Genomic DNA, 26,647 nt, shown 5'->3' on the forward strand with positions numbered 1-26,647 from the left:
CTACGTGTGCCAGGATGGTGTGAAGTGGAAGGGATACGGCATTCTCTGTGGAACGGTTGTCAGGAAAGTTGAAAATGGCCCAAACTATCTGCTATAGTCAAATGTGTCCCAGCACCAGCCTCTCAAAGCATTTCATCACTATCTGGCTGAGCACTGGCAGTCTAAATCCTTAAATCTAAGTGTTAGTCACAAATTTACAAAAAACTGTGAAAGAGTAGCAGGTGTTCAAGAGGGTCTTTTAAAAAAAAAAAAAAGTGAAGAGATTCATTTTCAGAAAAAAGTGCAAGGCATTGCACTTGATACTACTGTTATTGGATATAAAACTTCTTGTGTATGTTACAAGTTGGGGGGGGACTTTGTAAAGCTAATTAAATTCAATACAAATTAACACTATAGAAGAATATACATAAATATTTAAAACACACTTAAGTGGTTAAGCACCACCCCATGAAGTAGTGGTCATTTCTCAAAAACAAACAATAATAATTCAAAACCTGGGTTGAAAAGCTATCCATGACACTCTGCTCCTTTATTCCAAACAGACTGTCTATAGCAATGAAAGTTTCTGATGTTACACATCCCACCGGCATCTAAAATTCACTCCCAGAAACCGTTGGTATATTTCTCAACAAGCTCATCAATACAGATTCAATTTAGAAGCTCACATCAGCAGACTCACCCCTGCTCTTGGTAGAAACACCGTGCAAAGTTACACATGCCAGTGGGCACTATATTAGAGGAACCATTAATGCTTCATCACATTAGCTTGGTAAAAGTTAGTGACATAACACTAAACCGTCCTACTAAAAAAAAAAAAAGAAAAAAAAGTGAGCATTAATCCAGGTGACTTACATCAAACATTATGAATACAATAAATCAAAACTGCATTCTGCAACCAAAAAGAACAAGCTATACTTTCATGTTAACCTGTAGCCTTCACTTTGTTATATATCCTAATATTTGAGCTAGTCACATGTTAATGTGGTTCAGAAATTACATCATATAATTTAAACCTTTCTTGCAAGTTTTAGGACATTTTTCTTATTTTCAAATTAATATTGACCTGAATATTGCAACTGTAAAATAATATTGTACTAATGCAGGTTCATTTGGTTTTAGGGAGAATTTTGGTGGAGCCTTTTGCACTATATTGGCAAATACAACAGGAAGTTACACAGAGTAAGACTCAAAAGAAGACTAAAAACAGTGAATGAATTCATAGACAAATATTATTTACAGATATGATTCCAAAACTAAAACAAGCATGAAAGGGATATCAGATACAGTGTAGACACATTAAAGACCTTTTCATGCTGCTAAAAAACTTCAGACACATTCAAGTGTTATTTACATCATGATATGCAGCAAATCAGCTGATGAAGTAGATATAAATAACTACACATAAAACCTGGGATCAAAAGGTCAAACTTGGCCACTCGGGGAAGGAGACTCCATGTTATGAAGAGAGGTATATCAACAGTAGCCCTTTTTTTGTTTGATACCCTTACCACATGTGTTTTACATTTCTGTGGTTGATAAAATGAAAAAAAAGGTTTGGATTCCAATCCTGTCTCCTTCACCAGAGATGTTTTACAAATGTGGTTTCCCTCCTCCCCACCCAAAACAAGACCATCACAATTAGTGTTTCTGTAAGGCTGCAGCTGTGCTCTTTCAGAAACCAGAAGAGGCAACAGAAGTAGATACCACAGAAATCTTGTATAATCTTGTATATTCCACATTAAATGCAAAAAATGTTATCAAAGTCATTTAAAGTTGGAACACTATTCACTCAAATACTTGTGTTATGGCAAAGATTTGAAATTCAAATCTTCCTGAAGGAAATAAAATGCAAACTAAAATACATACAATCAAGCTGAAAGTATATTTTAAGATTCTTTCTAAAAATAAACTTTTTACTGTACTGCCCTCATTGCACATAAATCTTGATCTAAATAACAGCAATCCCTTAACTCACACTAAAAATAGTCATTAAATCTTCAGATATTAAATGGTCTCCTTTGTTCCGATGAAAGTTCAGCTGTCTGCTAAATGCCCAGACTGAGAGCACAAGAGGGAAGGGATGACCTTGCATGTGCCCTCAGAACTCAGTTATTCTCTTCCACACCACAACCATATTCTTGTCAGTCAGTGCCACTAGGTAGTTCAGCTGAGGGTCTGCTGCCACACTGTTAATAGAGGCCCCCTCTACAGTGCCAACTCCCTCCCTAAAGGGAGAAGGCCACTGCAGCACCTGAAAAAACAGCATAAAAACACTCACATAGATACAATTCACACACTCCAAATGGGATTGTGGAATCAAATATACATCAAAGGTTAAATGTTAATATTTTAAATACGTTTGATTATTGAATATTTCAAAAGTAAATCAGGGCTGTGTTATTTTGTCCTGCAAACCATGTACTTTGTCTACAGCACTTATTTAATGCCTGAATCCTCAGACAGAACAAATATAGTAATAGACCACGTATAATAAAAAACAGAAAATGAATACATGAGAAATAAGAAAAAATGTAATATACCTTAGTAGGAGGGGCAGCATCAAAATTTTTCCCTTTATTCTTGAGGATTTCAGTGACATGGTACATCCATACTGCCCCTTTCTCATCACCGCACATCACATAGCCTTTACCTAGGGGGAATACATCAATGAAGAAGAAGAAGGAAAAAAAAAAACTGTCATTATAGGTTTCAAAAGATAAGGCTGTAAGAACATTTATAAAGGCATATTACTCACTGGGACAGGTGCTAAGTGACAGATAGGGCAGGTCAGTGCTGGACCACTGCAAGACTGCCAAGATCACAGCAGACACCTCACTGTTATTGTTGGGACGGGAGGCTCGGGTACGACTCCAGCTCCAAAGGTATATAGACCCCAGTGTGAAACACTTGGACACTATAGACAAGAATGCCAGTGGTTACATTCAAACTGTCTATCAACAACCTGATTAAGTTCTACAAGTGTCTTGCAAATGTATTCTGATCCTTGACTAGCTCTCTAATTTTCTTGAGAAAAGCGCAGATTTTATGTTGATTTTTTTTCTGTGATATTTCATTTCATTATGATCAATTAAATCATGGTGATAGTTTTGTTAGTTTTGCAAAAGTATGAAGTCATCATACATTAATACTTAGTACAGCCAGCTTATGCTGTAATAACAGCTTTAAGTCTTTTGGGCTAAATATGCACCAGTCTTGCATACTGTTTGAGAGTGATTCTGGCCCATTCTTCTATGCAGATTTCCTCCAGGTTGTTCATATTGAATATCAGTGTTTCAAAATAAAATATCACAGAAAAAAAGTTTCAATGTACCCTTTGTGATGCATTAAAATGTGAAAATTGGTAAATGGTCTAAATAACTGACAAGGCACTGAACTGAATACCTCTTTAAAACTTGCAATCACCGAAGTATTAGAATCAAAGCCCATGGTCACAAAGACTCAGACTCACCTACAACGTCATCTGTGAGGAAAGCCAGACCGTCAATAGTGTGGTAATCCGTATGTTTGTCCTCCTTCTTGTATGCAGGAAATGTAACTTCCATATCTGCAGATCTGAAAAATGGACAAAACTAGACATTTACTTAAATTAACATATTTAGCTGATGTAGGTGGACTGCAGTCTCAACAGCAGTATTACTGTTAGAGTCAGCATACAAACATCAGCACAGCTGCTCATTAACAGAACATTTAACCAGTAGAAAAAAGAAATACGTTGACTCACCTCTGAGCCTTGTTTTTATTGAGCTGGATGTTGAAACAAAGCATCCCCTTATCACAGGCAGCCAGGAGGTGTGTGTCTGGGTTGTTGGGAGGAAGACAAAGATGCAGAGGCGTGGAGCTGGTCTGCAGTACCAGAAGCTGTCTGGATGGGGGAACAGAGTATGAAACACAGCACCAACTTTCCCTTCAATACAGCTTAATCTCTAAAGAGGCCAAATAGCTTCTGAGGACTCACCTATACATTTTCTCCCCATGGTGATTTACATGAGAAAATACTAACATGCCAAAATACATTGACCCATGGGAAAAAAGAAGATAAAGGGAAAACCATTTCAGACAATGTTTGCATTAATGTATGAATGTATTTTGAAATTCTATAAAAGTCTGGAATAAATGGTTGGATTTAATACACTGATTTAAGAGTAATCAATAGGAGACTCACTGGACTTTGAAGTTATAGTCGCTGTCCACGTCACCAATGTCCCACATTACAATCTTGTTGTCATAGGCCCCAGCTAGAAAAAGTTTATAGTTTAAGTCATTTGTATACTGTAAACAGCTGGGAAAATTAGTCCTTTTCACAAAGAATACAGTTGCAAACTGTTCCTTGTGTTTCACATTCATCGGATCATTACATGTAGGAGTTCCACAGATTTATTCACATTTGACAATGACCTGCATAGTTTTAAAATTGCAAATAAAAAATGTTGACAGGGAACTGACTGAAAAGGATGCTTTGCTGACGGGCACTGAAGCGCAGGGTGGAGATTGAGCGGCGGCTAGCGCGGAACTCCCCATAAGCGATGCTGACCCTGGGGTGGATGAGCTTCACTACTCCCCTCTTCCCCCCTGCTGCCAGGATGCTGCAGGGCCGTGCCGTCCTATTGCCCCGAGACATCATCACACGTGACCAAGACAAAGAGAAGAACTCCTGAGAGAGAAGAACAAGGTGAAAGATGGAGAATAAGAGAGGAGATACAAGGATGAGAGGGAAGGAAGGGAGGGAGAGGGAATAAGAGCAACTCAAAAGTGACACACTGTAAAGGCTTCCTACAATTTACTGTTTACCCATGTAAACAGCTTGGTAACACCTTTTACCATTACATACATTACATTTACTTAGCTGATGCCCTTCTCCGAAGTGACTTACAATACTAAGATACTTACAATTATTTACCCATTCAAACAGCTAGGTTACACCTTTTAACTGGAGAAATGTAGGGTAGGTACCTTTCTCATGGGTATTACAGCAGTGGTCGGCATTTGAACTTGTGACCTTTGGCTCTGAAGGCAGCAGCTCTATACACTATACTAGCAATTTCCCCATTAATATATGATAGCGTACCTTTACAGGAAGTAATGACAAAATATCAGACAAAAGGGAAAAACCATACTGACCTCTCCAGGAACTTTGTATTTCTTCTGTACAAGCCCTGACTCACAGTGTATTAGACAGATTGACTCTCCCCCACAAGTAGCCACAAACTCGGATGTCTGCCCAGAGTCTATATCAAGGGAGAGGAGTGAAAGGTCATTGGTCTGATAAGCATTAAGGTGGAGGTCCATCTCAGTTTCTTTATATTCCAATTTTACGTCCAGCTCTTTAACAATCAGTTGCATTCGTTTAATTGCAAAATTCATTACCATAATATTTAGTAAACTAAGAAAAACTGCCACAAGACCCCAAGCATACAGCAAAAGCGTTGAAAGACAAAGGAACACTCACCGCCCCGTGAAGGCTCGAAGGCGCAGGCCCACAGCTGCGTGCCAAAATCCTCAGGGCTGTCCTGTTTGCTGTGACACTGCAGCACATGAAGAGGTTTCAGACCCACCAGCCCCTGGCAGAGATTGGACAATCAAAGAGATGATTAGTGGTTATGACTGGAAATCACACTAGGAGTAGACTTGTACAGAGAACTGCAATGACACTCTGGGAAATGGTTACAGAATGAGTACAATCAGCTTTTTTAATTCTTATCCAAAGGTAGTATATGCTTATTTGTGAAAATACAATTGCAACAAACCACTGGAGATCCTCAATGCCCTTCAGCTGGGTCACCAGGAAATTACTCTGCTATAAAAATTTAACTATACTGTACACCTAGACATTAACAGAATAGAATTTAGATAGAAAAAAATCTATTCCAATCTACAGTATATAGAGTACATATAGTACTAAGCAGTTTAAAAACTAGATTTTTCAGTTTGTGCATTTAAACTGTATCTGTGTTTGCAGAATTGGAGGACTATGTCTTGATGTGTTTTACAAAGTTTTTGGAGCAGTAATTCACACTCTAGAGTGTGAATCACTGTTGGAGACTCAGTAAAAGAAATCTGGTTCTAAATTATCAATCAAACATTACACATCTTCATGTGAGGGGGGGGTCAATAATCTAACTTACCTCTGACTCAGGGATAGTTACTTGCACAGACATGCCGTCCTCATTTGCCCTCTTTTTTGGCGTGGCTTTCATGCATTTCTTTGGTGTCTCCATTCTGGACTCCTCTCCATTACTGGAGGCCACAATGCGCCCACTCCTCCTATGGCTGCAGAGGGATTCATCTGAAGATGGAGGGGAACTTCGCAGATGAGAAAATGTCCGGGATCTGCTCTCGGGTGGAGGTGCTACAGTTGTTCTCCCCCTCTTCATTGCACTGCCTTCGTCTTTACAAGCATCTGTGTCTGGAATCTTCCTCTTAGGGGTGGAAGGGATTCCCTTTTGAAAGAGACAAATTCACACTGTTGAACCTGAACACTAATCATCATGCAGTTCTGTAGTGCTCAAACAACAGTGACCAACCATGATCTAGTGCAGTATGCTTCAGTTCCTGTCCCGGGACCCCAAGGACTGCATGTTTTTGGTTGTATCTCAGGACTAATGCATCTGATTCATCTTCATGTCTAAACACCAACCCTTGTAGAGTTGAAACAGTATTTTACAACTGTGCTACAAGTAAATGATTTTACCCCACTGAATTCCCAAGTAGATTGAATGGAACCTGGATTCACTAAGACGTCTGGTATTTCAAAGGCGCTCTAAAAAATTGCACAAAAAATTGTTACTTATTGGGGGGAAAACTAAGCAAAAACCTCCAGCAACTAAGTGAACAATCCAGGCTCCGTGAACAAAACACAAACAAATATTTAGCTAACAATCGACTCCAGCAATAATAAACAAAACACCTGCTGCGTGCTTACATTGATGTGTTTGGTGTTGACATCTTCCTCTTCCCTCCCTTTTCTGTTCACCATTAGTGAACAAAGGTGTTCTTTAGCAAGTATTTCCACCTAAAGAACATAATGATTAACAGACAGACATGCAGACATAACACATACACATAAAGTTTTAAGTTTTATTTGCTTGGATGTCTAAATGAGGAAACATTGAGACTCACCCTCCACTTTGTGTAGTCATTGTGTGTGCTGGGACCAAATTTAATCTGTGTGCATACTGCATTTACAAAGTCACTCTCCAGTGCCTTCAGTTTGTTTTCTGTTGGTGGGTTAGGTAAGGAAAATTTTGTTTCCCACAGCTGTACCACCTACAAAATACACAAAGACAAAATTTAATAACAGATGCACCACCAGAGTAGGGCAATGGAGATATTTGAGAAAAATGATTCCCCATTACTCTGCAAGACAGGAGTTCAAAATCTACTTCATCCAAGACTTAAACACACAAGACTGAAAAGAAGAAACTCATTCGACTGACAAAACTCAAGAAACAGCGTTGGGGGGATTAAAAAGATGCCTACCCGCTTTTTAAGATTTTCGTGATTTACATGACGCAGGTGGTTGGCAGATGATCTAATGTCTTTGCCATTGAGCATGCTCAGCTTGGGCAGGAAGAACATGACCTTGCAGTTATCACTGGCCTCAGAGGGACACAAAATGGACATGGAAAAGTAGACAGAAAGAAAGGAAGGAGACTGAAAATACCACTTTAACAATATCAAGCTGCACAAAATTTAAATCCTGACCACTTGCAGTAAATGCTTTTGAGGTACCTTTGCTTGGGCAAAATGAATGGAAAGTGAAAATTGGAATGTAAGGAAATGTGAGTGATGCTCAAGCCCAGAGTCGGCCATTAGACAGCCTGCGAGGGTAGGTTTTGTACACGAATAGACCCTTACTGTGAGGTACACATTGTCCTGGAGCCGCAGCTCCTCCAGGGCATGCAGGGACTCCAGGGAGGTGACATCCTCCATGTTATTGTTGGAGCAGTCAAGCATACGCAGGGAAGGAAGGGACAGACCCCGGGGCAGCTCCTGCAGACGGTTCCCAGACAGGTTCAGCTGCTCCAGGTTGCGCAGCCGGGACAGCAAAGGGACAGGTAGGTCTTTGCAATTTAAGCCCAGGCCAGAGAGACTGCCGAAGTAAATAGCAGTAAGAGACAGGACCCTCAGGAGGACACAAAAAAAAACTTTCACTGCCACACAGAACAGAAAACTGTATCTGTAAAGCAGAATGAGAAAGTCAAGCTTTTATCAATAATGAAAAAGAAGGAAGATCATGAATATGTACAGTGACCATGCTGTGCTCTGAAAACCCACAGCACAATAACAGCAAAAATTCTCTAAGTTTTTACAAAACTTTTGTTGAAATATTTAACATAAATATTTTCAGCAGTGATTGCAAATGACATGCGCATCTCTTCACGTGAGTATGAATAAATACAAATGCATCTGGATAGGTATGTTTTTACTGTGCAGTTTGAATTTTCATAATGTGAAAGTTAAGCAGGGTGGCATGGTGACGCAGTAGGTAGTGCCGCCGCCACTTCACATCGGCTTGGCTGTCTGGATACAAATCCAGCTTAGTCTGTGCACTTTGCATGTTCTCCCTGTGTCTGTGTGGGTTTCCTGTGGGTGCTCCTGTTTCCTTCCACACTCCAAAGACATGTAGTTTGGGTGAAATGGCAATGCTAAATTACCAATAACGTGAGACTGTGTGTGCGCAAACATGAGTATGTGTGGCTACCCCGCAATGGACTGGAGTCCCATCCAGGGTGTACCCCGCCTCTTTGCTTTATGCCCAGCAATTCCGAAAGGCTCCGAACCACCACGACTCTGACCAGTACCAGGGGTTAACTAAAGTGTGTGAGTGAAACTACAATAAAAATGATGTCTTAATACTAGATCATATCAACATCAAACATCGCCCTGAAAGTAAGTTCCACCACAAATGTACTTCTGAAAATGGGTAAAACCGAAGATCAAGTATGAAAATGACACAACTGAGGTAAACTAAAGATAAACAGCTTTTGGATGAGAGGCAGCGAGACCCGGAAAGAAGCAGTACACACTTCAAAGTCCTGATCTCGTCCAACTTGTTAGTCTTCGGAGTGCCTTTCTCCAGCAGGAGCTTTTCTGTAACCTTCACCATGGCCGACACCGCCGAGGAGCACAGACTGAAACAAGCATTGTGAGACCTTTTAAAGTCAAATACATAAAGCATCTCTTTTAATCCATTCATGAGGTGGAGTTCCAGGACTTGGAGGTGTGCGCGACTGCAGAACCAGGGCTTTGTCTCAAGTGGGAGCGGGATGGACTACGTCGAGTCGTCCATCTCAATGGAAATGGTGGCATGCAGGCTCTTTGCCACCGGTAAGTGCCAGATTCTGGTGTTACAGACAGCATCAATATGTAATACAAACATGGGTATCATTAAAGAATCTAACTGTAAATTTGCCTCAGTCCCCCTGCCTGCCTATTGCCTCAGGTCAAGAGAGAAACTCTCATAGGGAGAACAAAAGACACGTTGAACTGCTGTACTCAGTTAGAAGTATTTGATAAACTTGTGCATTTAAAGCTGTACATGATAAACTGGAATGTTTAGGCAATGTAGTTTCAATTTATAAAGAGAGTTAGCAGCTAAGTAAGTTCATGCAGCAAAGACAGAGACAATGATCACAACAACAACAACAAGCATATTATAAAAACTAGTACTTCAGTATTGCATCATGATACATCATCCTCACAGTTACGTGAACTTCTAAAAAAGTTTATGCTACCGGGCCGAGTTTAATACGGTGCACCATGATATGATAACAAACAAACAACACAATTCGATCTGCCATTCAGTACTACACTTACTTGCACAGCACGCGGAGTTTTTCCCGGGTAAACGCCTCGCGCTGAACTTTGACCCGAACCAGAACGTCACCCGGTGTCACTGTGTCGCCATATTGTGTGTGGCACCTGATGCATTTTTCAGCGAGGACGAGCCATTTTTTGAGTGATCATTGGATATTCAGTTGCTGTTTTAATACAAGTGTACATGTTTGCATGCTTCGTTTACTTTGCAGACAACTTAAAATACTTTGACGTGTTTAGCTTACGTCCTTATAACCATGTGTCCTTCATACAGTGGGCTTTTAATTCGTTTCCGGTGTGGGGTCGAATTACCATTATTTCTTTTCGAGAAATGTCAGCAAAAATAAAACAAATAGTAAAAGAAAGGGGTATTTCTTTGTATGAAAATGTCAAGACCATCATACTTTATAATAATCGAAACAAATATTATTTATAACATTTAAATGTAACATATTCATTCATTCATTCAGCCATTCATTCATTCAACCATTCATTCATTCATCCATCCATCCATTATAAATATGTGTTTGTCCAATGTGGGGTTGTAGAGGCCCGGAGGTACTGGGTAGTGTTACTGATACATGTTTATTCGTTTGATCACAACATTAAAGCTTTATTGATCATGCTGTAAAGTATTCAGCTTGTTAAAACTGCTCATGAGGTAAATAATGGAGTTAATAGTTACACCTGTATTTATTTCTGTAAGGACTGGAAGATCACAGGTTCGAATCCCACCTCCTGCTGTGATAACCTTGAGTAAAGTATTTACCCTAAATAGATATAGCAAAAATGGCCCAGCTCTATTGATGACAAAGCATTTTAAGCATCTTAATGCTACGAGTTGCTTTGGAGAAAAGCATCAGCTAAAGAAATGTAAAAGGGAATATACCGTATGTTCGTTCAAGCCGCTTTTCACGTTGAGGGCTGAGTGAATTCTCTGTCTGGTTCATCCACTTCAGTCATTCAGAATTAGTAATGATTTTCAGGCAGCTCAGCAGAAAAGGATTTCTAAAGCCACACGTGACAGTTAATTCATTAATGTTATGTTAAACTCACCGTATGTCTCACAAATACTAGTTTGTCTGATGCTGGAAAGATCAACAAATATATTTTAATTTCTTTAGAATGAATAAAATCTCCCATAAAAAGTTATTCAGACATTTTTTTCCTTCTTCCTTCCGTTTAAAATATTTTTTTAAAACAAAAATCCCTTTTGTTTCACTTCAGCACAACTTAACATTGGTTTAATGACCAAATCTTGTGGGTAACTATATTTTAAGTTTTACAGGTGTAAATAAATATAATGATGACAATAATAGTTTCCATATTCTGTATTTCCAATTTCTCTGCGACAGTGGTGGCACACAGGGAAACTGCATCCTAGGGTCAGGACTTCCCCCATGGTGTTCATTAGTTCATTATTTAAATAGGGTCAAAGGGTCATTATTTTAATCTTGAGGCTTTATGTTCTGTGTGCAGTGGTACCCTTTTTACAATGATTAATCATTTTATAGTTGTTATATATTGTAAACACAATTTTTAACATTGTAATATAATCACCAGTAGGCCACTCGCATGATAAGACAGGTAAATTGTAAGAAAGTATTGACCACAGCATTCAGTACAAGCAAAAGTATGGTTTACAGTAGTCTTTCAGTATATTCGTGGAGGAGAGGACAATGCCAGCTGCTGACCACTGCCACTGACCACACTGCCAAAACACTCAGTTATACTTTTCAATATGTCATTTGTTTTATTTAACTGCATATTTCACAATGTAAAAAAAAAAAAAAAAAAAAAAAAAAAAAATTAAAAGCAATCACTGAAACCTTTCTGCTTAAAAAGTTAAAAGAACTCCTACACCGGGACTCCCTGAAAGGTCAAGGCTATGTCCAACAGTTGTGATCCAAGATTTTCCTGCATTCCTCCAGGTAGGAATTCAGGTGAAAGCTCCCTGTAGGTGCTGCAGACTCTGCGCTTTTCAATGTCCTTTCGATGGATGGCATGTTTCCACTGGTGACGCGCTTCGCCGTAAAGCACTAAAAGTGACCTGCGAGGAAGGCCAACGGACACGAGCATTTCTCCATCGTCCCTACTCATTGTGACCACAGTATCTGAGAGAAGGTTGATGGTCACCAAGCGTTCACCCCACAACCAGCTGTCATCAAGGTGGGGATCAATGGCAGAACCTCGCGTAGGGCTGTAGTCCAAGTTGCACTGTTCTACTGGCTGGAAGTCCTCCAATAATGGTTCCTGTCTCATCCGTGTCACCAAATCCCTGCTAACCGCTGGCAGCCCAGTAAATCCTCCTAACCGCACACGCTGCTTCTTAAAATTCACTTTAGGCCCAAAGTCCTACATAGAGAAGAAACACATGAAAACTCACTAGTTACCTAAAACATTTAAGTTTGACAGATGGATTCAGATTAGTTACATCTTTAAATAAGTTACTGCTCACAAACTATTTTAATTTCAAATTCTTTTGACTACCAGAAAACACTATACCAGTTTCCTGTCATACAAAATACCTGTATATACACATAAAAGGGTGGTCCGGTTGTACGTCACAATATTTACATTTATCTGACACTTTTTTCTAAAGCGACTTACAGTGTTAAGCTACTTACAAGTATTTATACCACTGGGTAATTTTACTGGAGGAACTTTAGAGTAAGTACCTTGCTCAAAGGTACTACAGCCAGATCGAACCTGCAATCTTTGGCTCCAAAGGCAGCAGCATTAACCGCTAGGTTACTAGCTGAACAATATGGAGTGAAAAGGCACTCCTTTTAAAAGCATGTATAAAAATATTCTTACATTTATATATAAAAATACAGGAATAGACACCAACAAATATGAAATGATGTGATAATGAAATGTATCACAGCACCTGGGTGATGCGAGAGGATGTGATTTGATCCCTGCTCAATCTGTGTGGAGTTTGCATGTTCTCCCTCTGTCTGTGTGGGTTTCCTCCCACAGTCCAAAGACATGGTTCACATATAGTGTGTGAGTGACAGAGAGAGAGTGTTCCACTGATGTATGGGTGAGTGACCCAGTGTAAGTAGTATATCTAGCAGTGTAAGTCTTTGGGTGCTCTGGTTTCCTCCCACACTCCAAAGACATGCTGTTCAGGTTCACTCATAATATGTGACAGTGTGTGTGTGTGTGTGTGTGTTCCACTGATGAATGGATGAGTGACCCAGTGTAAGTAGTGTATCTAGCAGTGTAAATCACCTTGAATAAGGGTTGTGGGCTGATAACACATAGAGTTCATTGGAAGTCACTTTGGAGAAATAAATAATAAGTAAATGACGTGTAAATGAATAAAGAGTATAGGAAGGTATTAAGCTTTCCATTTTGCTAGTGCCTCTGGTCACCCTGAAAGTACTCAGGAGGCGCAAATATTAAGAAACCCACGGTAAAAAAAAAAAAAAAAGGACACCACATGACGAAGCGGGATACGAGTGAGTGTAGAGCTCCTCGTGACCAGAGTCGCGCGCACACCTGTTTCCTGCGGCCGGACTGTGACTCCTTCCAACAATCCCGGTCCATGCTGTCCACCAGATGTTTCTCCTCCTCCGGCGACACAAAATCCTTCCACAGAAAGACCCCAGGGAAGGAGAAGGACTCTCTGACACCCTGCTCATCGCGTACGGCCAGCCCTACTGGTGGCTCGTACACGAAACTGCGAAGCTTCTGGAAGTGTAGAGAATAACACAGTGACTAGACTCACCCTGGCAGATCACAACACACTTCTCCCACCACGTCAAAACAACTGACACATTTTGGTAAGGAAAGGATAAAACCGTACCAAATGAGTGTCATCCTCTATCCTTTGTTTGCCCACGAATTTCTCGCAAATAAGACAAGACCGGATTCCTTTACACCCACAAAGTGCTCCCTTATTCGTGTGGTCTTCTGCCATGAATCCCGTGGAGTACCGTCTCCTCAGGCTGCCGTCGGTCGTTGTGGACTGTCGTGAAATCGGTGTAACGCTTAATTTAGTCCCCACAGCAACGTTAGTTTTTCTACATAACTTCCAACCGTATATGAAACGTGGAAAAAGTATTATAAAATAAACATTTTCCGTGAAATACTAAGTATGGTTTTAATGTCACGTGTCTTTCGAGCCGCACATTTACAATTTTACAACAGCAACAGGCAATGCTAGTTTCAACTGTTTTATTCAAAACATTGAGAACAATAAAACAAAGATTATAACAAAGGCAATTATGTTACGGAAAAAAGTGGCTTTGCTTTCTGCAAAGTTCTTGTACTGTGCACCAGAAACATTTTTCAAATTTACAGAATCATAATTAACAGTCACACCGCAAGCTTTGCCACATCCAGCAACATCACTCTTATGGTTTTTGTATTATCTGAAGAGCTACAGAGAAGCACTTGGCTGAAATCCAACAGGCCCTCCATAACAAAGAACATCTATCCCTTCATTCATTTACTCAACAAATCTCTTCATTCATTCAATCCCTTCTTGCTTGTCCTTGATGGCTACCTGCACAAACAAAGCAAAGATATCATTAAAAAAACACCAATGTTTTTAAAGTCAAGCAGCTTATTCAAATCAGAATTATTACCAATGGAAAAAGTTCCCTTAATTATTCACTTAGCTGATGCTTTTCTCCAAAGCAACCTCAAATGGTTTAGCAACTTATACTGCAGGGCTTTTTTATTAGAGAAATGTTAGGGAAAGTATCTCGCTCAAGGGTACGACAGCAGGAGGTAGGATTCAAACCTGGGTCCTTTGACTCGCAGTGCTTCTAACCACTACACCCTTTGCTGCCCCATTAATAATCATACCACAGCTTGTGTAAGGCAATCCATTAACACCTGACATCACATATTACTGATTCCACATGCCTGGGGCACAAACTCTTTACACTGCTCCCCTCTGGCAGGCATTAGAGAGCACTGTCTGCCACAATGACCAGATACAAGAAGTTTTTTTCTCCTCAGGCCATCACTCCCCTAGGTCTCCTGTCAGTGCAACATTATCCATCCACCTTTTGTAATTCTTATTTACTCTATTTGTATTTATACAACTATTTGGATGGATATGTGACCCATTGTAAGTAGTGTATCTAGCAGTGTAAGTCACCTTGCTCAATAAGGTGTGCGGGCTAGTAACACTACATAGTATCCACTGTAAGTCGCTTTGGAGAAAGGCAGCTAAGTGAATAAATGTAAATGTATTTATACTCTGTAAATATGTTATTTTGTAATTCTGTTTCAGCTGTTTGTCTGTAAATACTGGAGGCACCTAGAACCACAGCAAATTCCTTGTGTGCTTCAGCGTGCTGCCAATAAAACTAATTCTGATTCTGATATGACGTCACAGCTGTTTTCCCGACAATGAAATTAAACAATGGTCGGTCGCTGACGACACTGACCCTGAACCTCTCCTCCAGCAAGGAGAGCTCACTGATGAGGTCAGTGATGGCGTTCGTGAAGGCCTCCTGGGGGCTGTAGTCCGGCGTGGTCTGCACGCGGATCACGATCTTGTGCTCCAGAGGATGGGGCACCTTGTATCCTGCGAACAGCACCTGGGGGTCCTTCAGCAGCTGCCTGCGGGGGAGCGCAGCTCAACACACAGCTTTCTAACTGCCACAGTGACACAGGACATCGAAAAACTCTCCTTTTAACCTGCTGCCGAGTCCGCCGTACTCACGATCGTATGATGTTCCCCAGCGTGTGGTCCTCTTTGTTCAAGGTGAACAGGCACGCGTTGGGCACCTTCGTGTCCTTAATTATTGTAATTCTGCACGGAGGAGGTGGGCACGTTCGCGCCAAACAAACACACACCGTTCGCGTTAGAGTATAATATCCCCCACAACGTGATCTTGTTAGATGATGTTTACATCCCTGTTAAGAAAATCTTGCTAAAACATACTCTGCGTGAGGGCAGAGCCATATGATATGTATGAGCTTATACGACAAAGAAATACAGAGCTAGCTAACCGCGTTAGCTCACCACCAGGCTGGCATGCCGGCAACACTACACTGTCCGCAAAAATACTAATCACATGAAGCCTCATCCGAAGCTGCAGAGCTCAAGTATTCCACTTACTTTTTCTCTCCTTCGAACAGCAAAAATGACTCGAAAGCTGGTGGTGCGTTCATCTTTTACCGGCGAAGTTGTGCGACAGCAGACGAACGCGGCGTTATTTAGCACTTTACTTTTAGTCAATAAATATGGCCGCCAAAACACAGCGTAACATAAGGCCGCTAGATGGCAGCGTTTCGCAGTTTAAAATAAAAAAAAAAAAAAAAACACCTGCCGTACTGCCGTGTAAGAAAACTCAAAAGTCGGAACTAAAGCGCGCTCCTAAAATGTTGGCAGTGGTGTCATACAGCATTTACTTAGGATAAAACCAGAATGCATTGAGGATCCTTGCAAAAATAAAAACGGCTCCTTTGTGCCATAGCATACTGGGCAGCGGATCCTAGGGGTATTTTAATATTTCAGATCATCAAAGTTTTTCTTTAAGATTTATTTCTGTCGATAGGTTCTTAAAATTCTTTTCTTTCCCAGAGAAAATACTGAAGCGACAATTCAGATGAACGCTATCTCTAGTGGAAATATTGCATGTGCTTTTCCTCATAACTAAGAGTAAAATCAACAGATTATTAGGTCCTTGCCAGCTTGCATCTGACTTAAATAAACCATCTGATTTAACAGTTTCACTCGATCAGGTTTATCTCAGAAAGTATGTTGAAATGAAGCAATGTGAGGTTGCTCAAGATCCTTTCTTCCTCCAACACATTTTTAACCACTGTTTACAATGAGGAAATACATAAAGTTCACTTGATCTGAATCACTGGTTAAGGACAGAATTCTGCTGCTTTACTAATTTGTGCTACCTCATTCTGAAATCTGTCAAATTTTCTAAGAGCTACAGTTTTCCATTAATTGCTTCAGGAAGTATCAGTTACATCACTTGAAGTTAAGAAGCACTGGTGGTAATTGCATTTTACAGTAATTATCTACCACTATTATTAATAGCAAAAGGAGGGCAGAAAAACATATAGGTGGTGCATGTAACGCATACCTATGTACATGCAAACTATACAAACTATGTGCAATGAAGGATTATCGGTTCACCTGAAAACACATATTTCGGGAGTGTGCGAGGGAATCGGAGGTCCTGGAGGAAACCCATTTAAATTCCACCCAGACTGAGCTGCTTCTGAACCCATGTCCATCCGCGCAGCCTAGACGCTAGCACTACCCACTGCGCCTCCCTGATGTATGACCAGGACTGTTGGTGAGAATCACTAGTTTAAAATTTTTTCATTCGGGTATGTCCTCAGGTGATTTAGTTTTCCCACCTACATTTGCTGTTCCAGTAAAGGAATTACTGAAGCACAACAATAGGTAAAATTAGTAATAGATTGCAAGGTCCGTTACAGGAACTGCAGTCTGTTTGAGCAAATATGTACATTTACAACCTAACATGTACAGACAAACAAGAGTAATATTATGTAATGTCATCATAAGATGCATAAATTCTGTGAGTCAGAGTGGTATCACCAAGTTCTTCTATGTTTGCAGCCTAACAAGAGCAGTGGATATGGATGCCGGAATCCCGACCTTTGAATGGACCCAGATGGGTCTACCGTGAGTCACACATCTCACCCTCAGATATTAAGACACATCCCATACACCAATATTTCGTAAGACTGGTTTCCTCCCAGCTTACTTCTGTTCCGAGCAAACTGAACTGTAGGAAGTCACTGATACTAATTTAAATGTCAGTAACAGTTTAATAATATGACAAGTAAGCTCCAAACATATCCAATACCAAAAATACAATAATAGCAGTCTTTTACCAAATTTGTGCACCACTGTAAACTGTAGGATGTTTTTCAGATTTTGCCTTTTAACACATTATTGTAGGATGTAGAGACAGTATGAACACCTCAAAAGCAGAACTATGCAGTTATGACCAAACCAAATTGTGTCTCTAAGGTGACATGCTATGTTGATTTTTTTTTGTAAAGTTATTTTTGGTTCCTCTCTGTACTTTACAAGGGATTTTGTAAGTTTACGGGCTTTTCTGGGATCATTTTTGCAAAAATCCCATGGCATCCACATATATGTTAGGTTTCAAAGAAAGGTAACATTGTTTTTATTTATACAAGTCTTTGGCTTAGCAAAGCCTCCAAACAAATTTTGGAGGAGAAAACTCCTCCTCAATGAACTAAAATCCAAACCAGGAGGCATAAACTCAATGTAGCATCCAAGTACATATATTCAAAGATCCGTGTGTAACAGTACCATTTAACACATTGCAGTTATTTAGAGAATATAACACCCTAGTGGTATTTTTTAATAACATAAAACATAGTATTGTAGTCCACTGCGCTCTGGGTTCGGACGAATAAAAAAAAAGACACACTGACAACGTTTATTGGAATACCGGTACAGAAGGAAATAATACCGTTGGGGCCGACGACCCCTTTTTCTCCAAGACCTTCATCTCAAGCCAGCACCCCGAACCTGCTTAGCAACACTCAGACGTTCTCCTTTTCCCTCTATCAAACGCAGTCAGCCCCTTATATTATATTCCCCGTATGTCCCACCAGCGGTTGAACACTTAATTCCAGTTTACCCAGAATCCAACTATTTACAAGCAACACATTTTCCCGCTCAAACTTACGGTAACGCAGGTTGTTACAGTATTTAAAACATAATAACAGCATTTTGCCTGTGTTACTCTGCATTGACAGAACCCACATTGCATGTTTTTGAGAGTGCAAACGAAATATTTGGGTATATATTTATATTATCCCCTCATGGATTCTGACATAATTTTTAGCGGTTTCCTTGCAGCAGAAGTTTGCTGAAACCGATGTGATGAAATATCTGTGTACGTGATATATCTGGATGGATGAGGTTGAGACATGTATATGTATGAGATAATGGGTCTGAAACAATGCTTTTCCCCTTCATATTTACCATAAGCTAACAAGTGGTTTTCAGTGCCGTTGTGTCGCACATGAGAAATGCAAATGAAAAAGGAAAAAAAACACCGCGAATGTACTACGTGGTATGTTATTAAAACACTTCCTACTATTTCTCATCTCAGATGCGACCTCTTTTTCAAAGGTATGTTCAACATAGCGCTTCATAACCAAAGTGAACTTTTTAAAAGTAAAAATCATTAATACGAGGAAGAAACTCAAGTTTTTTGTGAGGAAATACAAAGTCGAAGAGTGATTTAATGAGGCGAATTTCCCTTTTTTTTTGTAACGCTCACTGTGGGTTCTGCTGACCACATAAAGAGGGAAGGTGGAGCTTTAGAATAAAACCCCTCTGTCAGGGACACTTCTGCGTCTTTGCTGACAACCATATAACACTCTGCCTCTCCTCAGAGTCGCTGAAGTTTTTGCCTTGAGCTTTTCCTCCACGCAGCTCCAGCATGGACCCCACATACATCCGTCACCTCGAGCTGCTGGGCTTCGAAAGGAGATTCTTCCCTCGGCATCATTACGTAAGTGGACGAGTAGCCACACCAGCACAACGTTACAATTGGTCAAAACACACTTTTAACAAAATGAGAAAAACAGGGATGTATTTTACAGGTGATATACTTAGATTACATTAATTCTAATTTAATAATTCTCTGTTAATATACATATGCGCACACACACATTTTCTGAACCGCTTGTCCCATTCGGGGTCATGGGGAGCCAGAGCCTAACCTGGCAACACAGGGCGTAAGGCTGGAGGGGGAGGGACGCACCCAGGACGGAACGCCAGTCTGTCGCAAGTCACCCCAAGCAGGACTTGAACCCCAGACCCACCGGAGAGCAGGACCCGGTCCAGCCCACTGTGCCACTGCGCCCCCCTTAATATACATATGAAATTTCTTTTTTTGCGGCTACCCCCACTCGTCAGAAGACAAATTCTTTGGTAGTTAAACATTTTTATTAATGAATATACTGTATATCTGTATAATAAATAGAGCTGTACTATGTATGTTCATTTTCTGAAGGTGTACATGTTCCTGGTGAAATGGAGTGACCTGTCAGAAAAGCTAGTCTACAGGAAATATCCAGAAATTCATACGTTTCATGTGAGTAACAGCATTACCTCTGTCTAGCGAAGGCCATTTACTTTGTATTCATCATTTCTGTTTTATATTGGTTTTACCTCTTTGAACTGTTTGTGGTTATCACACATGAAAGCCAGTCTCTTGCAGAAAATTATATGGATTAAATTGTTAAATGTCATATTCAAATGAATTACTAAGTGTGGGAAAATAACATGAAATTGTGAAAGTTAATGAAATGTCTGTTCCTCATACTATCACTGAAAAAGAAATGTATCGAAAGGGTAAACAGACACAGATGAATCTCTTAAAATGGCCTGAGTTGTAAAATAGAAAGCGGATGTCTGGCCGTTGTACGTGTTTTGACTGGTACAAGTCCTGCACTAATAGGATTCATTTCTTGGTTCTAGAAATCTCTGAAAGAGATGTTCCCCATTGAAGCTGGAGACATTGATCCCAAAGACAGGATAATTCCCTCCCTGCCTGGTAAAGACACCACTTGTCACAATGGCCTGCAATTAATTTCGCATTCATCTCTTCATTTTACTTTGAAATACTATTGTCTTGTTGAAATATCTGAATTTGCACTAAATTTGAGAGTACAGTTCAGCACTCGGGGGGGCGTGGTGGCGCAGTGGCACAGTGGGTTGGACCACGGTCCTGCTCTCCGGTGGGTCTGGGGTTCGAGTCCCGCTTGGGGTGCCTTGCGACGGACTGGCGTCCCGTCCTGGGTGTGTCCCCTCCCCCTCCGGCCTTATGCCCTGCGTTACCGGGTTAGGCTCCGGCTCCCCGCGACCCCGTATGGAACACGCGGTTCAGATGATGTGTGTGTGTGTGTGTGTCTTAGTTCAGCACTCAGATATAACTGGCATATTAGCGATATTTTAAAGCAACATTATAAAAATACTCTGAATTAAGTAGAAATTTAATATATTAGCAAACTCTTCTCTGAGTGTTCCATTCTGAAAAATCTGAAAAAGGTTTGCTATTACATTTGGCAGCAATAATATTTTAAATCAGAGATTTGTTTGGCTTTATACTCTTTTATGAGGAAACACCTGCTACCAGTCAAATCTGATTAATAGGAAGTAAACAGTTGTTTTGGTTTCACTATCAAGTATTTTTACTCACCTGAAAAAACCCAGAAAAAACCTTATATATGCAATAAGGTCCAAAATCCAGACTTGTAAACTTGGGCATCAGTTTGCATTTGTATTTATGTATTCCACTAATGATGGAAAACATGCACTCTATTGGACTTATTTACAAAGCTGTCAGTAGACTGTGTGGGGGGGGGCGGGGGGGATAGGTCCAAAAGAGAAGGTTTGAATGCTGGGAGGCATTCAGCAGCTCTAGGGGACCGAGGGTGTTCGCTCTATTACGACAAGGCCAAGACTGAGAGCTTTTGATTCTGAAGCACTGGACTTACAAACTGTTGCTAATACAGTTGCCAAAACTTACAAAGTACTGTATTCCTGATGCAGTTGCTTTCTTTACATTTGATTAATTTTTTTAAATACTTTTTGTAACTGAATATTATCCAAATAGAATTAATGCTCAGTTGATATGTAGCATGTCAGTAATTGTGTGTTAATATGTTTTGTAGTCTCCACACATTTATGCAGTAAAAGATATACTCTGCAGGTGCTATAAACAGGTGTCTTTTGACATAAAATTGAAACTGGAAAATGGACTTTCCCCTTCTGTAGAACTCTGGTGGTCAACGGATGGATGCTTATGTAAACACTTAAAAATACAAAAAATAACACAACTGCTGTATATGCTCTTTGAGTACAATATTATATGTTTTATTAATTAGGTCAACAGCTTGATCCGGATGGCTCTCTATCAGGACACTTTGTTGAATTTAAAACACATCTGTATTTATATGCGTCTAAGTAACCTGACATGTAACGCAATCTAGATTACATTTCACATACACAGAGCATAAAAACTGAAAGGAGATGCAGTAAAACCTTTTATATACATGGAAAAAGAAATAAAATTCAGGTGCTTAATGAACATATAGCTGATACATTGGACAGCTAGTAGTGTAGTGGTTAGCGCTACTGTCTTTGGACCCAAAGGTCGCAGGCGCGATCCCCATCTCCGGCTGTAGTACCCTTGAGCACTTACCCTAAATTGCTCCAGTAAAATTACCCAGCTGTATAAATGGGTAAATGATTGTAAGCATACAATACTTGTGACCTTAATATTCTAAGTTGCTTTGGAGAAAAGCATCAGATAAATGTAAATATAATTAAGTCGTTAAAATACATTAAAAAACAAGAAGTATTAAGGGAAACCTAATATCAAAAAAAGTTATTCACTCCCATTCAAAAGTAGCCAATGTAAGTCTCAGAAATCTACTGTATGTTAAAAATTTGCATAGTATGCTATAATGCAGTGAGTGTGACCTCAGTGTCAATAAAGCGTTGTGGAAGGGGATTTTATTTTCTTTCCAGTTTTAAATAGGGAAGTTGGAGTCCGTTACGAATGTTTTGACATGGGCTATATTGTAAAATGTGTACACCACCTGCCACACACAGGAAAATACATTATTTCATGGGTACGTTTGAGTTTCTCAAGATTTCACGGGATTTGCAAAGTAACGTACAAACATGACAACGTTTACTGTTTAAGATCATAACGAAATATAAACATTAATGTCCCATGAAAGTTAGAGAGATGGAAACACTTTATGATCTCCAAACTAGAAGTAACCATGTTTCCTTTTTCCACATTTCCAGCACCAAAGTGGTTTGACAATCAGAAGACAACTGAAAACAGACAGGGCACATTGGCAGAGTACTGCCATTCCTTGCTCAACCTGCCACCCAAGATTTCACGGTGCCAGCTGCTGTTGGACTTTTTCCAGGTCAGACCTGATGATGAGATTCCACCCTCCTCACACCCGTAAGTACACACGCACTAACAGACATATGCATACACAGCAGGCAGACGTGCAAAACCAGCAAAAAAGCAGACAAGGACACAATTTGACCGTGAGCAGTCCTTTTTTTTAAATTGCATTGAGGTGTCTTCACATACAGAGCTGCATAGTGTCTAAGTACACAAGCAGATTACTTAGTTTCCAGTTAAAGCAGGGCTCTGGTGCAGTACCCTTGAGCAGGGTACCTATCTTGAATTGCTTCACTGTAAACATTTTTGCCATATAAGTGGGGAAAAACTGTAAGTTACTTCAGAAAAGGTGTCGGTGTGTGGTTTTCTTCTAGGTTTAAAAGAAATGAAACCTACTTGATGTCAAAGGACAGATCAAGAAACAACACATCTGGTAATGCCCTGTTCCTCATTTCTGTTTTGTCTAAAGAACTTCTGATTAGAAATGGTTTTAGTTTAAAGGTATCTATTGTTTACGGGAGAACCGCATACACTTTTTTTTTTTTTTTTTTACTGCTTTCAGAGATCAGTGGCCCCATTATCCTGGAGACATACAGGGCTATTTCAGATTACAGCAAAAACTCCAAGCGTGAAGTGGACCTGTCTGCAGGAGACATGTTGGAGATTATAGAGAAGAATCCTAATGGTGAGCATGCACACAGCTTTACATCTCACATTAAGGTTTAGATGTCTGTTAGTCCAGTTAATGTTGTTGAATATTTAGCTGCAAAGGTGACAAGTCAACTAGGCAACAGGTACAAAGGACAGAGGCCTGTAACATGAAGGTAGGTTTTAGGGGGTTTGCGGCTAAGTCTGCTATTATGTTGTTGGGGGAATTTGATGTTAGAGGCTGTTTGTTAAAGATGGTGGTGAAGGACCTGTCTGAGACTGCTGAGAAGGCAAGTCAGTGGTTATGATTGAGAAGAGAGCAGGGTAGTTGGGGTTACAAGTTGGAGGGAGGTGTGTAGTGGTTGGTAAAATTAGTGGCAGGTGCTAGTAATGGGAGACATCTGGTGGTATGTCGGAGGTGTGGTGGCGCAGCGGGTTTGGCCCGTGCCTGCTCTCTGGTGGATCTGGGGTTTGAATCCCGCTTGGGGTGCCTTGCCATGGACTGGCATCCCGTTCTGGGTGTGTCCCCTCCCCCTCCAGCCTTATGTCCTGTGTTGCCGGATTAGGCTCCGGTTCACCGCAGCCCTGTTTGGGACAGGCGGTTTCAGTCAATGTGTGTGTGAGATCTGGTGGTATGGATGGAGGCGTGGCCTTGTTAATTAGGTTGGTGTAAGTTTGTTGAGTGCTGTATTTGCATTTTTTGTTGGTAGATATGGAGGTATGGTGTAGTCTGGGATAGTTTGAGTTTGAGAAGGTGGTGCATTTGAAGGTATGTATGGAGCTGTGGTTTAATTGGGGTAGTTGAGTTTGTGGAGTTGCTGTATTTGTTGAGGGCGAAGAGCATCTAATGTGTGTGTAGGGGGAGTGGGTCTGGGACCCCACATTGCACTGTTGAGCCTTCCGGAGGTGTCCTGGGCCTAATTCGATGAAACCCCAATGAAAGGAGGTGCCCACTTGACAACTTCGGTGAAATACCATTTTGGTACCCTGTGGTCGTGGTGGTTAGGGAAGGAAATTAAGCTGCTTGGTCTTGAATCATGGTGATATGTTGACAATGCTGGATGTTTTTCTCTGTGGCTTCATGGTGTGGTTGGTTGGCTGTTCTTGTGTATAGCTGTTGCAATATACACATGGGGTGTGATATCTTGTCCTGTGTATCTTGAATGTAATTTAAAAGGGAAAAAATAAAGAATGCATTGCTACTAAAGGTTTACCAGTTATTTACAAATCACTACTTGTTTTTGTTACATTTTACAAGATGTGCATTATCCCTGCTTTATCTTTTAAATGTAGAGAAAATGTAATTCAAAACCATTTTTGGACTATTAGAATTATCTTGGCCATATTTAAATCTAAGCCTAATACCCAAGCTTAGCATTCAAAATCGCTTTCTTTCATTTTGTTGCTCCTTGTTTTAAATGCTGATGTCTTGCTCACTTTTGCAAACCACTTGTCCTGGACAGGGTTTTGGAGGTGTAGAGCCTAGGCCAGAATAAGGGGGTTTATCCTCCTTTTCACAAAACAAAGTTGCATGAGATTTCCATGGGATGAGGGTCTGCAATGTGTGTCAGGGATGATGGTCAGGACTGATAGGTTAGAATGAGCTGCCAAGTCACTCCGGTGCTAAACCTACCCTCAGGCTGGTGGTTCTGCCAGTGCGAGTCCCGCCGTGGCTGGGTGCCTGCATCCTACCTGGAGCCATTGGAGGGACCTGATGAGGCTGAGGAGCCAGAGCCAAACTACGAGGGTAGGCCCGATACTACGAAACAACGTCTACATATTACTAGAGACACAATGTGTGGCAGAATGTTCTCATAATAAAGCCCCAAGAGACTTGGACTGCAGTTACTCAGAGTACTAATGTTTCCACAGGGGAGTTGTATGAAACCATTAAAGCATATACCGCCACTCAAGAAGATGAGTTCACCCTTCAAGCAGGAGAGATTATTGAGGTCATCCACAAATTGCTGGACGGCTGGTGGGTGGTCAGGTATGCAAAGCATCACAAACACTCCTGGTGCAGCGCTGACTGCGTGAATATAATATGCAGCAAGCTACTAGCGGATGAGACTATAGCTGTAACTCTAACTCTTACTGGATGCACTACCTCAGATACAGTTTTTTCACAAGTGCTGAAATTCTTCTAATTTAGAAGTACAGTGAAAAACTTCTAGCTTTTGTCATATGCCCATGTCAGGAAAGGGGAGGAGACTGGCTACTATCCCTCCATGTTCCTGTGCAAAACTGGACTAAGGAAGGAGGCAGACACCGACAGGAATATGATCAGAAGGGAGACACCCCCACCCAGAAGGTAGTTGAAAAATTTCTGCAAGAATAGAGTATAGTGTGGGTAAAATGGTAAAAGTGACATTTGCAGAGATTATTTTCTGCCTATAAAAAAGCCACGAGCTTCAGATAATTTCTGCGGCATGCTGTCAGACGCTACGCTCCACCCTACCGTCCACAGGTCCACAATCCGTAACGTTAAGAGCATCCACGCAAAAGGGCGCAACCGAATCACCCAGGACGCCTACCGCAGGAACAGCCGGCGCTACTTGCAACAGCGCGGCCCTCGTTCCTCCCCTGGCCGCGCAGCCCCCAAGGCCTCGGCGGGGTCATCCGCGCAGGACAGGAGGCTCACGGGCGGTAAGTCAGAAGGTCTTCTGAAGCACCCCTTTAAAGCCGAACCTTCCAGCAGGAGCAGGGCTTTCAGAAATAAGTGCGTTCAGAAGGCACCGAAATGGATTCGTTGACTCTTCGGGGCTTTCTTTGCAGGGAGCGCTTCTGGGCCTGCTTCGGAGCCCAAAAAGATGCCCATCGTACCTCCCCGTCCAAGTACAGAGCTCATCCTGGAGCGCTGCACGGCGGATACGCGGAAGAAGGTTGTTATCCACAGCACCACCTGAGAAGCGGTCATCCCAAATTGCTCAACCTGTCATCGTGTGGCTACGTCATTCCTCTGCGTGTTACGTGGTCTAAAATAATGCTATAACCCCGATGGAAGAATCGTACGAGCGCGTTCTGGCTGCCTCTGCTTTTTTTTCTGAAGTGCTCCTGTGTCTGGCAACATCAGTGGTACGAAGTGTGTGTATAACAGCGCTGTAATAGTTCCAGAAGGCATTTCATTACTGTGCTGAATTTGCAAGGCAGTGTTTATTTATTTGAGAGAAACCTTTTTTTTTGTACTGTGAATCCAGAAATAAATGGATGTTTATATAACAGTC

At 41.0% G+C, this 26,647-nt stretch overlaps 4 protein-coding genes across 7 annotated transcripts; 1 reads left to right on the forward strand and 3 right to left on the reverse strand.

Annotated features, from left to right (window-relative positions):
* Nucleotides 1-1,929: 1,929 nt before the first annotated feature.
* lrwd1 (leucine-rich repeats and WD repeat domain containing 1) lies at nucleotides 1,930-9,878 on the reverse strand. Its single transcript, XM_018742086.2, has 16 exons — nucleotides 9,838-9,878; nucleotides 9,048-9,152; nucleotides 7,876-8,110; nucleotides 7,498-7,617; nucleotides 7,138-7,284; nucleotides 6,941-7,030; nucleotides 6,144-6,458; nucleotides 5,468-5,579; nucleotides 5,140-5,246; nucleotides 4,465-4,672; nucleotides 4,184-4,256; nucleotides 3,743-3,883; nucleotides 3,470-3,573; nucleotides 2,756-2,914; nucleotides 2,541-2,650; nucleotides 1,930-2,251 (listed from the first exon to the last, which is right to left on the reverse strand). Exons 2-16 carry the CDS (start codon nucleotides 9,125-9,127, stop codon nucleotides 2,099-2,101), a joined length of 2,154 nt encoding a protein of 717 aa, XP_018597602.1. The 5' UTR covers nucleotides 9,128-9,152; nucleotides 9,838-9,878; the 3' UTR covers nucleotides 1,930-2,098.
* A 1,816-nt stretch (nucleotides 9,879-11,694) lies between these two features.
* Nucleotides 11,695-13,772, reverse strand: alkbh4 (alkB homolog 4, lysine demthylase). Its single transcript, XM_018741914.2, has 3 exons — nucleotides 13,652-13,772; nucleotides 13,345-13,536; nucleotides 11,695-12,192 (listed from the first exon to the last, which is right to left on the reverse strand). Exons 1-3 carry the CDS (start codon nucleotides 13,763-13,765, stop codon nucleotides 11,695-11,697), a joined length of 804 nt encoding a protein of 267 aa, XP_018597430.1. The 5' UTR covers nucleotides 13,766-13,772.
* Nucleotides 13,773-14,010: 238 nt separating this feature from the next.
* Nucleotides 14,011-16,081, reverse strand: polr2j (RNA polymerase II subunit J). The gene is made up of 4 exons (XM_018741915.2): nucleotides 15,926-16,081; nucleotides 15,527-15,616; nucleotides 15,249-15,423; nucleotides 14,011-14,353 (listed from the first exon to the last, which is right to left on the reverse strand). The coding sequence occupies exons 1-4, from the start codon at nucleotides 15,976-15,978 to the stop codon at nucleotides 14,318-14,320; spliced, it is 354 nt and encodes a 117-aa protein (XP_018597431.1). The 5' UTR covers nucleotides 15,979-16,081; the 3' UTR covers nucleotides 14,011-14,317.
* Nucleotides 16,082-16,396: 315 nt separating this feature from the next.
* Nucleotides 16,397-26,585, forward strand: ncf1 (neutrophil cytosolic factor 1). 4 transcript variants are annotated; one of them, XM_029249062.1, is made up of 13 exons: nucleotides 16,397-17,123; nucleotides 17,411-17,476; nucleotides 19,234-19,352; nucleotides 19,857-19,937; nucleotides 20,324-20,399; nucleotides 22,664-22,829; nucleotides 23,150-23,208; nucleotides 23,338-23,460; nucleotides 25,063-25,170; nucleotides 25,296-25,413; nucleotides 25,621-25,734; nucleotides 25,891-26,069; nucleotides 26,199-26,585. In XM_029249062.1, the coding sequence occupies exons 3-13, from the start codon at nucleotides 19,281-19,283 to the stop codon at nucleotides 26,327-26,329; spliced, it is 1,227 nt and encodes a 408-aa protein (XP_029104895.1). In that variant the 5' UTR covers nucleotides 16,397-17,123; nucleotides 17,411-17,476; nucleotides 19,234-19,280; the 3' UTR covers nucleotides 26,330-26,585. The 4 variants fall into 4 exon arrangements, with proteins under 4 accessions (XP_029104895.1, XP_029104894.1, XP_029104897.1 ...); XM_029249061.1 differs by lacking the exon at nucleotides 16,397-17,123 and having other exon boundaries at nucleotides 17,321-17,476; XM_029249064.1 differs by lacking the exons at nucleotides 16,397-17,123; nucleotides 17,411-17,476 and adding an exon at nucleotides 18,863-18,908.
* Nucleotides 26,586-26,647: the final 62 nt, after the last annotated feature.

This window comes from Scleropages formosus, chromosome 25 (genome assembly GCF_900964775.1).
Source record: "Scleropages formosus chromosome 25, fSclFor1.1, whole genome shotgun sequence".
Lineage (NCBI taxonomy): Eukaryota > Metazoa > Chordata > Actinopteri > Osteoglossiformes > Osteoglossidae > Scleropages > Scleropages formosus.